This window comes from Lates calcarifer, linkage group LG1 (assembly GCF_001640805.2).
Source record: "Lates calcarifer isolate ASB-BC8 linkage group LG1, TLL_Latcal_v3, whole genome shotgun sequence".
In the NCBI taxonomy this organism is placed as follows: domain Eukaryota; kingdom Metazoa; phylum Chordata; class Actinopteri; family Centropomidae; genus Lates; species Lates calcarifer.
The window spans coordinates 7,179,601-7,193,434 of record NC_066833.1 but is presented as its reverse complement, the minus strand read 5'-3'; the positions used below and the strand labels follow the sequence as shown (position 1 = coordinate 7,193,434).

Genomic DNA, 13,834 nt, shown 5'->3' with positions numbered 1-13,834 from the left:
AAAGAGCTACAATTTGACTAGGAAAACTCAGGGTCCATGACAGAGTGCAGACAATCAAACTCAAGTTTGGACTCAAACAAACAAATCCAGTGTGAAAACAGCCTTAGTCTCTGACAGGTGGTTTGGGTATTTAAGCAACATATCTCTGGTTCAGGAATCTAAACTAAATGCCTTGGAGAAATTAGCCTTTGATGTTGAAGTAGAGGCTGGGACTGGCAAGTGGGAGATTTGATTTTGTTTTCCATTCGGTTATACAACAAAAGAAAGGGAGTATTTTAAGATGCTGCTCTCCTCCGTCTCTTTAGACAGCTTTTGTTTGCTGCCAGATGAGCACTGGGAGCACAAACCCTCCTCTCTGCTTCATTGGGCAGTTTGTATAATGTTCTCATTGATTTCAGCCTTGGCATCACGGATGACACCTCCACATTGGCCAGAGTGAAGAAGGATCTACCTCATTTGTCCCTATAGTTCACAATAAGCTGAGGATGTGTGTGTAGGCGTGTGAGAGGGACAAAGACAAATTTTGAGAATTAAGGTAACATGTTTGTGGGTATTTGTGTGTACACTCACTGTATATGCATCTATGTATGCATGAGGATGCTGAGGTAGCAGATGCTTTTTTCAGGGTAAAGACAACTGTTTCACCGAGCTGCAGAGAACAACACACAGCCAGGGTGAAAACAAATGAAAACCCTCGTAAGTCAACTTCTCGCCTCCGAAACTAGACAACTAGGACATGCAGACAAAGGGCGCATTGATATCGACAGTGACACACGGGTGGCAGCTGTACACATCATGTCATTCAGTTGTGGCTGCTGTGAAAGGGGACTTTGTCAGATAAAGTCGAGTCTGGTGATGTGCTTTCATCCTGTGGGGAAATGTAAAATAATGCAGGCCGTTGTCCTTGAAATTATAATGTAACTGATGCTGCAAATTAAATTTTTAAGCTACTCTTGGTAACTTTAAAAAGATTCAAAAAATTGATATCCCCACAGGCCATGTTTGCCTTGTGGGTTTTACAACCCAACAACACCACTTCCATGTTCCTCAGCAGCCAATACACAAATCTCAAATGTCAGAGCTTCCTTTAATGCACACTCTAAAAAGTAATTCAGGGGACTTTTTACAGCCATTTAATTAAATGCATGGTTGCGAAATGAAAATTAAAGTTTGTTGATTTACATGAACCTTCATAGTTGCAAATATTATTTTGATAAGTTGTGTTGAAACAATAATATTGGTAATAATATCACTTTAATATTGTGTTTTATTTAAATTCTAATTGCTGCATTTTCTTTAAATTTTGTTTGAAACAAATTTTGAAGTTGTGGTAACTATAAAAAATTGGCTTGACAACTTAATTTTTCTCAAACTTGGTTCAGGATTTTAAGTCCCCTCCTCGACTCACTTAACAAACAGTTAGGATTGTGTATTAGTGGATCTGTAAGCTGAACATATATTTTCAACATGAGTATCATTTAATTTATAAATTAATTCCACTAAAGCAATGAATTTGAGCATATTCTCAATTGTGATTTGACCAATAGTGGAGTCGTGTACAAGGCTGCAGCAATTAATACAGCTGGTGGAATGTTCTATTACGCATAGCTAGCACTAGCAATACTTAGTAGTATATGGCCATCATATACTTTAGCACAGCAGTGGGTAAGAATGATAAAGTTACATTTGACAAATCTGCTCAGCCTATTAGGTCTTTTCATTTGTGCTATGGAGAGTAAAATCATGATTCAGTTTTTGCATATGTAATTCTGTCCGTATCACCCCAGACCTTCATGTATCTACCTGATGCTAAAACTACAGCACTGAAAAAACAACAGTTGATTCGATGATACTATTTTGAGTAGTGCTTTGAAAAGTGCAGAAAGTCTTTATGATACCAGCTCTTTGACATCTGAGCAGTGGCACGAGTTGCAGTACCAACATTAATTATATGGCCATTTATTAGTCATTAATAATGAGAATGTAAATCAGTCTGGAAACTGGGCAACATCCTATCTCTGCGTCTATATCTCGCTAAACTGCTGTAGCTGGTACGCAGAGAGTGAGAGAGAGAGACAGGAAAAACTGGCCTTCAGTGCTCATGCTGGTCAGGAAGCAGTGAAAGCCAATGCTTCACTTCTTAAGATGAAGGATAGTCTGACAGTTTCAGCAGACTGTGACATTAAAAACTACAGTGTCACATCCACATCGCACATTACAAAGTTGTGTGCAAGCTACAACACGATAAACACACACAACTGTGTGTCACGGCCTCAACAACCTGTCAGGCTTTTCCTCATCTTAAGATGAGGAGCACCGACTGTTATATTTAGGTTATATTTATATTATGTCAATGAGTTAACAGAGCATAATATGAAGGCCAGTTTTCTGTGCGCATCTACTCTCTCTCTCTCTCTCCAGCTGCAGCAGTTTAGTGAGGTATAGACACAGATAAAGTGTGAGAAACCAGTCTGTTGTAACGGCTCTCTGTATAGACTATAAACTTATCTTGTGCGCAAGAATTAATCAAAACGTAGGAACGTAGTAAAACGTACCCTCACTGTATAGCCCATACACAAATTTTCTCTCTCTATGATCATTCTGGCGATCCTTATGCTCAATTCTATCACCCACCGACCGTGAACACATCACTGGATAAATTCTGAATTGACAGGGATTCCATCCAGTCAGAGCTACTGTCCCTACCCTTTCCGTTTTGTGAAATGTTGTATGTTTTTTTTTTTTTATGTTGTATTTTTTTGAATGTCGTTGTGTTTTCTGAATGTTGTTGTTTTGTGAATGTCTTTTTTTCTGAATGTTGTTTTTCTGAATGTTTGTGTTTTCTGAATTTCGTAGTGTTTTCTGAATGTCGTTTTGTTTTGTGAATACATTTTGTTTTGTGAATGCTGTATGTTTTCTGACTTGCGTTGTGCACTGACCTTCAGTGCACGTAATTTCAGTAGAAATTGTTATAACTTAAAAGATGATGGAAACTGTTGTGTTAATTTTTTTTTTTTGTTGAACCACCACATTGGTTTTTAGAGTGCAGTGTCAAGGAATTAGTTTTCAAAAGTTTTTAGAAACAAAAGAGTAAAGCACATTAAATGTTCACAGTGGCAAATTACAGCAAGATTCCTATCTTGGTGACTTTCATATTACATTGGCCTCTACTGAAGCCTGTGTTTGCATGGAAGGTGGAAATCAATCTCATAACATGTTGTATGCTTTGGAAAAATGTACACAGTCACAAAGGTACACAAGCTTTATAGTTAATGGGCTGAAACATGCAAAACCACTACTATGGTCCTTTAAACTCGAACAGCAACAGTGGATTTTTAGTTTCTCCACGACCAAAGATGTATCACAGCTTTTTTACTGAATGAGTACAGAGTGTTATTATGCTCTATGTTGATAATTAGAGCTAGAAGAAATGACATTAGTCATAACAGAATATTTGATTAGCTTTGTCTTGCAGCAATTGAAAACTAAAGAGAAGCTATCCTACAGTCATTTGAAGAATGGAAACTGTGCACTGTACTATGGGTTATATAAAGACTGCTTTTCTTTTCTCAGTGACAGTGATATACTGGTTTAGATTACACAGTCCCATAGGGAGTTATGAGCTTGTCATTTGCGATGCCTGATGCAACCGTAAGGCAACCCTGTGCCCCAGAGCTAACACTCCCAGTTATACCAAAGCTGCTTTACCATGCAGTGCTCACAATACCACAGGCCTTTCACAGAGCACACACATTACACCCACAGGCAGAGGAAACACAGAGATGTATGTTTCTATGTGCATACACTCATCACACTCCTACAATTTAATTATATCCTAAGCAACATGCAGGATAGTAAAAAAAAATATTTACGTTCTTACCTCAGCATACGCTCTGCTCTCCTGAAGGTAATTTAAACTGTCGTGTAAATAAATATCACTATCATTATAACACAACAGTGGTTTGGCCATATCTGGGAATGTGTCTAGCTAAACAGAAGAAAAACTGCAGTTTGATGGTCATAATGGCTCCCCAGATATAAAGTATCACCTAAACAGACTTCAACTTTACTGAAAATCAAAGGAAAGAGCTGTCACATTATTGCCAACCATGTTTTACTGACATGTGATGTCCTGTTCATGTGAGCATCACAACAGTGAGCATTTGCATGTTAAGCCTAAGAAATTTCACCTGATGCCATACCATATCATACACTTTTCTTATTACCAGGAAAATCTTGGATTTCAAAGCATTTGTTGTTGAACATATCAATTTTATCAAGCTGTTATATAGCATACAACCAGTGCTATTGTTCTAATGTTAGATGCCATTGTCCTCAAGGAATTGCTGTGCAAGTCATCATAAAACAATAGTCACCAATAAAAACCAACAACATATCTTTAAAGCATAATCATATCCTCTACAGTAAACATTCGATTAGAAAGGCTATTATCATAACACATCATATGACACTATTTATAAGGATTTTTATTCATCACATGCACACCACACAATGTACAATAAAGTGTAAACCGAGTTTATAGCATTAAGTATTTGGTTATAATGTTGCTAAGGAACAAACCATAATAAAACTTTTGAAGTATACATGAAATGAAATTAAGAAATACGATCTAAATGATAGGACAGTTGTGAAGAAATCCCTAACAAATTCTGGTAATTTGATGAAATTGAAGTCAAACAAAAAACAAAACAAACAACAACAAAAAACTCTTTATAGTGTCAGAAAACATGTATGGTTTAAAACTGTCTTTGGAGAGTTCTGGCTCTTGTAACTAATTCTATTAGATTTCTGTGATAAACTGCTCCCAAAGCATCTAATCATATGATGCTTATTCCAACTAGAAATCATCCCAGATGAAGACACACACACACCACACACACCACACACACACAGACTGGCACTGATCGATCTTTTATGTACTTCTTGAGTATACTCAGACCCAGACCAAAAGGAAACTTCTGGGCTTATTTTCAGTATTATAACACTGATGCAGAAGCTGCCTTTCTGCATCAGGTTTACAATAGGTGTTGCAGCTAAAATACTAAATTTTATTACTGTGGTAAAATTGGATCAACTTTTCAGCTTGCAGATGTTTCTTCTAATTACATTTCATACTACAAGAGCAGCTGCCTTTAATGTAAAAATTAGGTCGAACAATATGTGTAATATCTGATAATGAATGATATAATCTCAAAGGCAGAACAACAAGTAACTTGATCAGGCATACATGCCTCCATCACAGAGCAGACTAGTACTCAATAGGTGTAGGTAAGTATCAAGTGTAGAAAACAGTCATAAAAGTTTGAACAAGACATCCTCACACAAAGTTCTCAAACATAAAACCAACTAGACTAAATCTTTGTCAAAATGAATGCACGTGACAGATTCTCTTTCAATGTCACTGCAGGCAGTGATCAGTGAAATACATGCCCATAGGTCCAACAGAATCCCTCAGACACAGTGAGACTGGCAAGAGGAGGTCCTCTTAACATCAAACTGTTTCACTATATTTTCAAGAGGAACTGTATTATCTTTATTTAAAGAGCTATTACCATATGATCTAACAATTACTAAAACAATAATAATAAAAATCTGAAAGTAAACCCTAGTTTCAGGGGAAAGGAGAGATATATTCCCAAAAATAATCCTTAAAACCACAGAAAACTATTTATGCTCAGCAGAGAGAAACGAGTGAAACAAATTCATCAGTCTGCCTACCTGTATCAGCGACATGTTACTGAGATCCAGTCTGAACAGGTAGTTTCTGGATTGAGGAGAGAGGAAAGGGAGATATGTGAGTGTGTGCACAATTTGGCTGACCTTTATCCAGAGAAAAGATGTTTAATAATACAAATTAAGTTTCACAGAGGAGACATGGCATTTTAGGTGCTGTCAACTTAAAGCAAAGCCAACCAGAGGCCATCAGTCTCAACTCATTGTTTTATTTAGGTCTGAGTGGTGTGGTTTTTACATGTACATGAACATGATTAGTTGCGTTTCTTTGTGCATGTGTTTTTAAGAGGGTCAAACCAGTTAAAAGTTGAAATCATGGCAGCTCATGAGAACATGTGCACACACACACACATGCGCTATTGTGGCATGATGCATTTCTTCCAAATTCGTCCCTTCTGCCAAATCCAAAGCTTGACTTGGTTCAATGAGGCTTCAGCAGAGCACTTAAAAACCATCATTATCCAAAAACCGCAGTGTATGAGTGAGTCAGAAAGGCTATCGCATTCTCAGTAATGTGCTCTGTAGGGTGAAAAGTTGAGTGGATTTACAGTTTCTTACCTGGCACCCACAATAAGCTCATTCCTCGTCAGGTCAAGGGTGAGCTGGGAGTAGTCTCTCACGCCGGGGTGGGAGAAAGTAGACATCCATGGACTGAGAGCTGAAGACAAAAGAAAGAAAGAGAGAGGTTAACAAAAGCTAAATTGGGTCATAGTTTATAAGATAAAAGCTGTGACATTTATAGACAGTTCTCATAAACAATTCTAATGCAGACAAAATCCTTGTTTGTTTGGTATTTTATGCACAATTGTAGTGGGGAATTCATGTGTCAAATAATGCTGAAACAAGAAGTTGATCGACAGAAAAATTATTGACAATTGTGGAAAATCTATTTTTAAAGCAATTTATGGAGCAAAACAATTTTGCTTCTGAAATGTGAGGATTTTATAATTTTCACTTTTGATATCATTGTACACTCAATATATTTGGGTTTTGGGTGGTTGGTCAGACAAAACCATCATCAATTATTTTAAAAACAGAAATATTTATTCATAATGAGAAAATGGTTATTTGCAGCTATCGTCATAAAAAGCAGGGAAAGCTTCCTATTCTGGGATGCATGTTCCAGCAGAAAGGGGCAAAACTGTCTGGGCCACATCAGACACAACAATCCTGATACAACCTGACATTCGGACAAACACAGCTCTGTGTGGTGTGCGGACCTAAAACCTCAGCACTGTTTGACACTGGCTTCCACAAATCAAAATTTCAAAGCAGCAGAGCAGAGGGCCACCTGGCAGGGGCTTTAAATGTCACATTGAAAACTGCAGGAAAAGAGCATTTTCTCTCAAATCTTTGTGTGACCCATGTGCAGACATTTAAACAGTCATTTAAACAGATTCCACCACATGGGAGGTTTATGCAGTACAAAAGGATTCATCATATTCCCCATGTTGAACACAGAATCACAGCAGTTACTAGGAATTCAGATGCCCTTAACCAATTTGAAAAGCCGTGTTAAATAGCTTTTAGCTATTGCAACAAAACCATTGAGAAAGAAAGAAATGGCTGTGAATGTGTGAATGATGATTTCAATACCTTGCACGTCTGTGAATGAATGTTAAACAACATAGTGAACCTATTAACTTTGTCATTACATGCTAAAACAAGGTTATCAAAACATGAGAAAAAACACACAGGGAAAAAATTGGCCACACTAACTAAATAACTCTATTCATTAGGGAAGCAGTCATCAAACATTTAAACCCTTAAACCTGCAATTTTTTTTTTTCAACATTAAAGTAGCTTGTATAAGCTCAAGGCTATGGGAGCAAGATTGCATCAAAGTGTTTGAAAAAGTCTTAGCCAACAGTGAAACAACTCTCTATCATTCAAAGGGATGGATTTTAGGATTGATGGGACCCATGTGGCTCAGTCACCTGAGAACATAACTAGAGATACCAGTGATAAAAATACAGAAGGCTGTAGCCGGTATACAGTATGGTGCTCTTCATCAAGATACGGATACAATACACACACATAGAAGAGTAAAACATAAAAACTCACACATACTGTGAGTAAGAGAATCAGTACTGACAGGGGACATCAGAGAAATGAGAATTATCTGCCACAACCTGTTTCTTCCAAATGTGGCTCAGGAAGGGGTAGCTGTCAGACTGAACTTTACTCCAGGTTTTGTAGTTTTGATGCAACCAGGACAAAGGGAGTCATCATTTTATTATAAAATTAATATATAAAAGAGTGCATGTTTCAAAATGCAATTCAATTGTAATTATAATTTAAAAGATAAGACTATTTATTGTCATGTTTTTATCATTGTCAACTTATCCCATGAAACAGACCAAAACAATGTGTTATCCCTTCACTTAACACTGTGATCTCTCAGCTCTGTCTGTGGCACCCAAACCTGCTTGTTCCCTCCTAAAAAAAATGGGAAAAAATACATTTACACATTTCCAGCAACAATAGAGCTCTATTGCACAGGAATAAGATGTACATTGGGATACGCAATGCTTGTAAGCTCAACTTTGGATCTGCTCTTTTAATGGAATTTGTTAACAATGAGAAAAAAATAATAATTTAAAAACATCTTTACAAGCGATAAGAAGTTAAAATTGCATGCAACTGTCAACCTCCAGTATTTATGCTTGGACAAAAAAGGTTTCCTTGACATACAAATACCATTCTGTATGTTATTTGAAAAGACAAAAAAAAGGTCTGCTAAAAAAAAAAAAAAAAAAAAAAAAGACCAACACAGCGGTGAGTTTTCTCCAGATAAATGATCTCACTTATGCATTATGTAACATATTAGGTACTTAACAGCTAACACTAGCTTAGTATTTATTGAGTGTAAATGACTACCAGCTGGCAGATAGTGAACAGTTCTCTGTATCCCATCGTTGAAGCTTTAGACACATTATATCATTGTTTAAAGTTAATCTGTGGGAAGCTAATGTTAGCGCAAGCTGCAGAGCTGTCTACACTGTGATTAAGGGGTTGTCAGTCACATTTCACAGATGTGACCTTACAGATATTTGCCATTATTAACTCTTCTTCTCTTAAAACAGATAAGATTGCTCAAACACTGACTTTTCTCCAAATGACTGGAGGAGCCCCAGAGGATACATTTATATAATGTGATTGTATATGGTAAAATTTATCATGTACAATACTATGTAAATCATAAATACAGGCATGGGTTTGAATTTGCAGAGAATAATCACAATTTCAATCAAACTAGATATTTTCAACAAATTGTCCAGTAGTACTCTAGCCCTCTGAAAAGAAAAAGTTACATCATCACATACACTGCCGTAAGCAAGAAAATGATACATGGTTAATTATATCAACAGCAGCCCTGGTCTCATTCAGGGCACAACAAGAGAAGCATGAACAGGGTACTACAATGATTTTTAATAAACCAGCTAGTGCAGAAGTAATGTAACCTTTACAAATTAATAATAGACTGTAAAACACACAGAACAGAATTAAATCACTGATAACCTAAGCACACATAATAAATCACTAAACGCTCCAGTGTAATTCTATTACTAAACAAAAAGAACACCTCTTACTCTCTGTATAAATATTTGTATTACATAAATGCACATAGATTGACCATCTTTGATGTGCTTAGAAACCATGCAAGGCTGGTGCAAGGAGGCGAGCAGGACCATCTGCACATCACTCTCTGATTAATGGCTGCAGAGGCCAAAGCCAGATGGACAAAGGGAGCAGCAGGGAGTGTAGGCCATCTTTAGCCTCACAATCTTATGTAAACAGACCTGAAGTTGACTTAAAGAATCCAACATACTCATAGGTTTGCACAAAGCAGCAGCATGTGTGAACAGAGCATGTATGTGTGCATAGTGTCCTTGTAAATGTGAGTAAAGAACATGATTCTAACACACAAATGAAATCATTAAAACTCTTTCAAGCAGTTATTTAAACACTGACTACATTTAAATGCACAGCAACACCTCATTAATAGGGGTGTAACGATTCAATCAACTCAAGATTAAGTACAATACTCCATACAGGGCTCACAATTGGATACACTCACAATACATCTAAGGATATATGAACAAAGAATGAAAACAAATGAGGATCTTAGAGGTCTTATTTATTCTTTCTTGGTGTAAACTGCAACAAAACCCAGTTTCTTACTGTGTTTTCCTTATTGTAAACTAAATTCCAGTTCAAATGAAATCTTTCTCCAGACTACAGTGCAAAAGACAGGATACCATACAGCCCTATAAGGCAGTATTTTCCTCCTGGTACAATTACGTGTCCATTCATTACAACCGATTTTCTTTTTGAATGGAGTGAGTATTAACGTACCTAGGGTATTTTAGACTCTTGCATTGTGGATTGTTTAGCCTAATTATGTTACTAAGCTAGCAAATGTTGTCGGTCTGTGTATAGTGAGTTTTTCAGAGTAAATCAGCCCTAAACGTTTTTGATTAGTTCAGTTTAACCTGCAGGAGTTTGTGAAGCTGCTGTAACATCTTCTTCTGCCACAGAGGAAATAAATTAAATCTGTCAAACAGTTGCGAATTACAGCAGTTACGGATGATGAGTCTGAAAAATACAAACTGTCAGAGAAAATAATTATGCAAGAGGAAAGTGAGAGAGGGATCGACTCGCTACAGTGACTCAGTCAGCTGATAAGTGGTCACTAGGAAAGTGAGGTGTCTGCAGATGTCCCTGTGAACAGAACCTGACCTCTTTATATACAGTCTATGAATCTGATGCAGCGAGATGCTGTTACATTGTTTTTACGCTATTACAGTTTTTCAGCATCACGAATAGTCGAAAGTCATATATAGTCACATTTTCTGAATCGCAATGCATCATGCCACGGTGCATCCTTACACCCCTACTCATTAATGTTCAAAATCAAGATTAATGATTATGTATAGGACACAAGAATATTAGACTAATAATGCAGTAAAATTTGAAACAACAATAACAGACTAATTAAAGGACTCATGCTCATAAAATATAGAGGGACTAACATACAGCACCCATCAAACCAAATTCAAGACACACCCCCTACATTACATAATAAATATATTCTGGAAAACATCCAGAAATAGAAAATGATATAATTCAGACAAATGACAGACTGTTAAAAGGTGACTTATTCTCCTCATAAAATAAGACCATTAAAGCAAAGCATATGACATGAACCATAAAATAAGAATGTGCAGTGGAGAAAGAGATAACAAGAGAATTATTCCCACAGAAGCATTATGCACCTAACAGTAAAAACAAGAGCTGTTAGCGTTCAGTTCAGAGAGTTTAATGTGGAGCGTAAATCATTTGAAATTTGAACGGAGAAGCATTATGTGCATATTAACATTTCCCCACATCATGAATATCTCTTCACAAGCTTGTTAAAAAAAACATGGACCATGAGCTTGTTTACTCTCTTAGAAAGGACTTCAGACAGTGAGGGGTCTTTCATTGACTGACATTTATCCCTCTGTCTACAAGTAGTTTTATATGTGCTGCTCACTTCTTCCCTTATAACTGTCTGGCAGGGTGGTGGGGCAAAAAGGGGACAATAAAGCAGGATGAATATGAAAGCCCTCCTCCCTCATGGTTGACTCATGGGGCCCAAGTTGGACTTGATAAATGATTATTTCCCTCCCTCCCCCCGCAATCAGCAGGCAGACAGATTAATGCATTAGCCCATGGCTGCCAGAGGGATGAGGAGAGGGATGCCAGTGGCTGAGACATTCGTCTCACACAGATATAAATCATAACCTTTCTATCTCCCTCCATCTAACGGTTTTCAAACATTTGGCCTCTTCCCACACAACCAGCATGTGGACAGAGTGAACTGGCACCATGACTGATCTGAGTCACTATTAGACTGAGTCTGGGCGAAGAGCAGTCAAAGGTGGAAAATGGCAACATATTATGGAGCTGAGGGAATGAAAGTACAACAAATTGTGGCTCCAAAAAATCTTGTGTATGCTCAAACAAAACATACACACACAGAATGAACATCATACAGCTCAAGCACAGATGATCCATTTATTGCTTAAAACCTAATGGAATGTGAGATTCCCTCCAGTTGGAGCCCAAAGAAAGGGCTATTTGACAACGATCTAGTCTACCTTCATCTAATCACCATAAATGGCAATGGCAGTCAGTTGACCGCTTTGGTCCAGACTGAAAAATCACAGTGACTATTGGATTGATTTCCATGAAATTTTGTATAAACATTCCTAGTCCCCAAAAGAGGAATCCTAATGACTTTATAGCTCCTCTTGACTTTCTCTAGTGCTATCGTTCACAACAGCCAAAGCTGTACTTTGTGTTAACAGTATTTAACATGCTGGTTAACATGGTAAACATTATACCTGCTCAGCACCAGCATGTTAGCACTTTGCTCAAAGCAGTCTCACAGAGATGTTAGCATAGTCTTGTTCCCAAGCAGAAGCCCAGGTTTAGTCTCTGGCCGTGGTGCCTCTGGCTAAGCCCCACTGAATGAATTTGGATGGGAAGGTTGGTGATGGATTAGGTACTTGTTAGCTGGCTGACTAATAAGATGTTTTAAGTTTTAGCTGACCAAATGATCAAAAACACCAGCAGTCTTGGTCAACAGACCATAGGTAGGAATTAGCTGTAGGACACATGTTGATTATAAGAATACCTCTATTGAACATTTTTGTTGCCTGGGGTACAACTGGTCTTTCACAAATACATACAGTATGGGTAAGAAGAAATTACTTTCTAGCTATTCTTTTACATTTTTAACCTCATTGCTTTAGTTTTAATTGCATGGTTAAACAACAATGACAGGAGTCAGGCAGTGCCCGATCTCCCACTATTTCAGTCCTCCAAAATGGATATTTATCTTTGCATGATGCAAGAAAGCTTTCAGCACACCAAAGTCAAGCAGGGACAGAAATAAAGAGAAAGAGGGAGATGTAGTTATACAAAATGGGAGAAGTTTTGCCATTAAAGACACTGATTGTGAGAGTGGGTTTAAAATAAGTGACTAAGTGAGAAGAGGTTAAGAAATGGCTTTAAGATCCATTTAGAAGTCCTGGTAGAACAATGTGGCTGTGTACTAGACAAAATCTAGTAGCACTCAACAAACCACTGGTAGAGTATGAAGCTTCAAAATTAAATTGTGTATTTCAGTAAACTTGCTTTTTCCTCACATTGGCTTTTTCACTGCCAGTCTTACAGCAAACAGTCACCTAATAACATCCTGCACTTTATCATATTTTTATCATTTGCATTATAATCAGTCATCCAGTTTATTTCTCCCCTCAAGCACTGCACTGTTTAATGAGCTATGAATGACACATATCGCACTAAAGGTAGCTGTCTATCACCATCATCTTCCTTCAGGGGCGTACACAATGTCTCACAGTGTCTTGCTAATAGGAATAAGGCCTGGTGAAATTAGGTAATATTAAAAACGGTTGTCTTCAGGGCAAGGAAGTCGATCCAATATTGTTAAGGAAACAGGTCACATGAAGATTCGCAGATCTGCCATCTGGCAAATGATTTCATGAATGAAGGATCACCTCCTGTGTCAATTAGCAAAATACATAACTACATTCTGAATACATTTTGCTAAATGAAGTGAGAAATGTGAAATATCAACACTGGTCAAATAATAGCACAGGACTGAATTTCCCCTGCAAAATACAAATTTACATACAATATCCATTTATCGTAAGCACATTTTTGTGCAAACAAAGCTGAAGTAGCACCATAAATGCCACATTTCCATATTTTCTAGTGCTGCTCAGTACTGAAGGAGCAAAGCTTTCCCCACATCTTTCACACCTCAGCCTTATCTGGCCAAAATCCCTGAAATATGTTTTGTTTGGTCTCCCTCATATCACTCTTCACCCTCCCTCGCACCCCAGCCTCCACCCTGTCTTGCCTGTCCTGTTCTTCAGTATCTCTCCTCTGCTTGCTAAGGGTGATAGTTTGAGAGGGCCTGCCGTGCCTCAGTGGAGCACAACTTTCTCTCTATCCCTCTGTCCTTTTATTCCTCTTCTGCTCCTCCGTCCTCCCCTACCCCTCC

General features: G+C 37.7%; 1 protein-coding gene across 1 annotated transcript in view; it reads right to left on the bottom strand.

The window, feature by feature from the left end:
- The window catches only part of sema5ba (sema domain, seven thrombospondin repeats (type 1 and type 1-like), transmembrane domain (TM) and short cytoplasmic domain, (semaphorin) 5Ba), a 169,709-nt gene that overhangs the window by 76,712 nt on the left and 79,163 nt on the right, over positions 1-13,834 (bottom strand). The window contains 2 exon segments of the mRNA XM_018696536.2: positions 5,740-5,785; positions 6,313-6,412. Of these exon segments, the coding sequence (XP_018552052.1) occupies positions 5,740-5,785; positions 6,313-6,412 (146 nt within the window).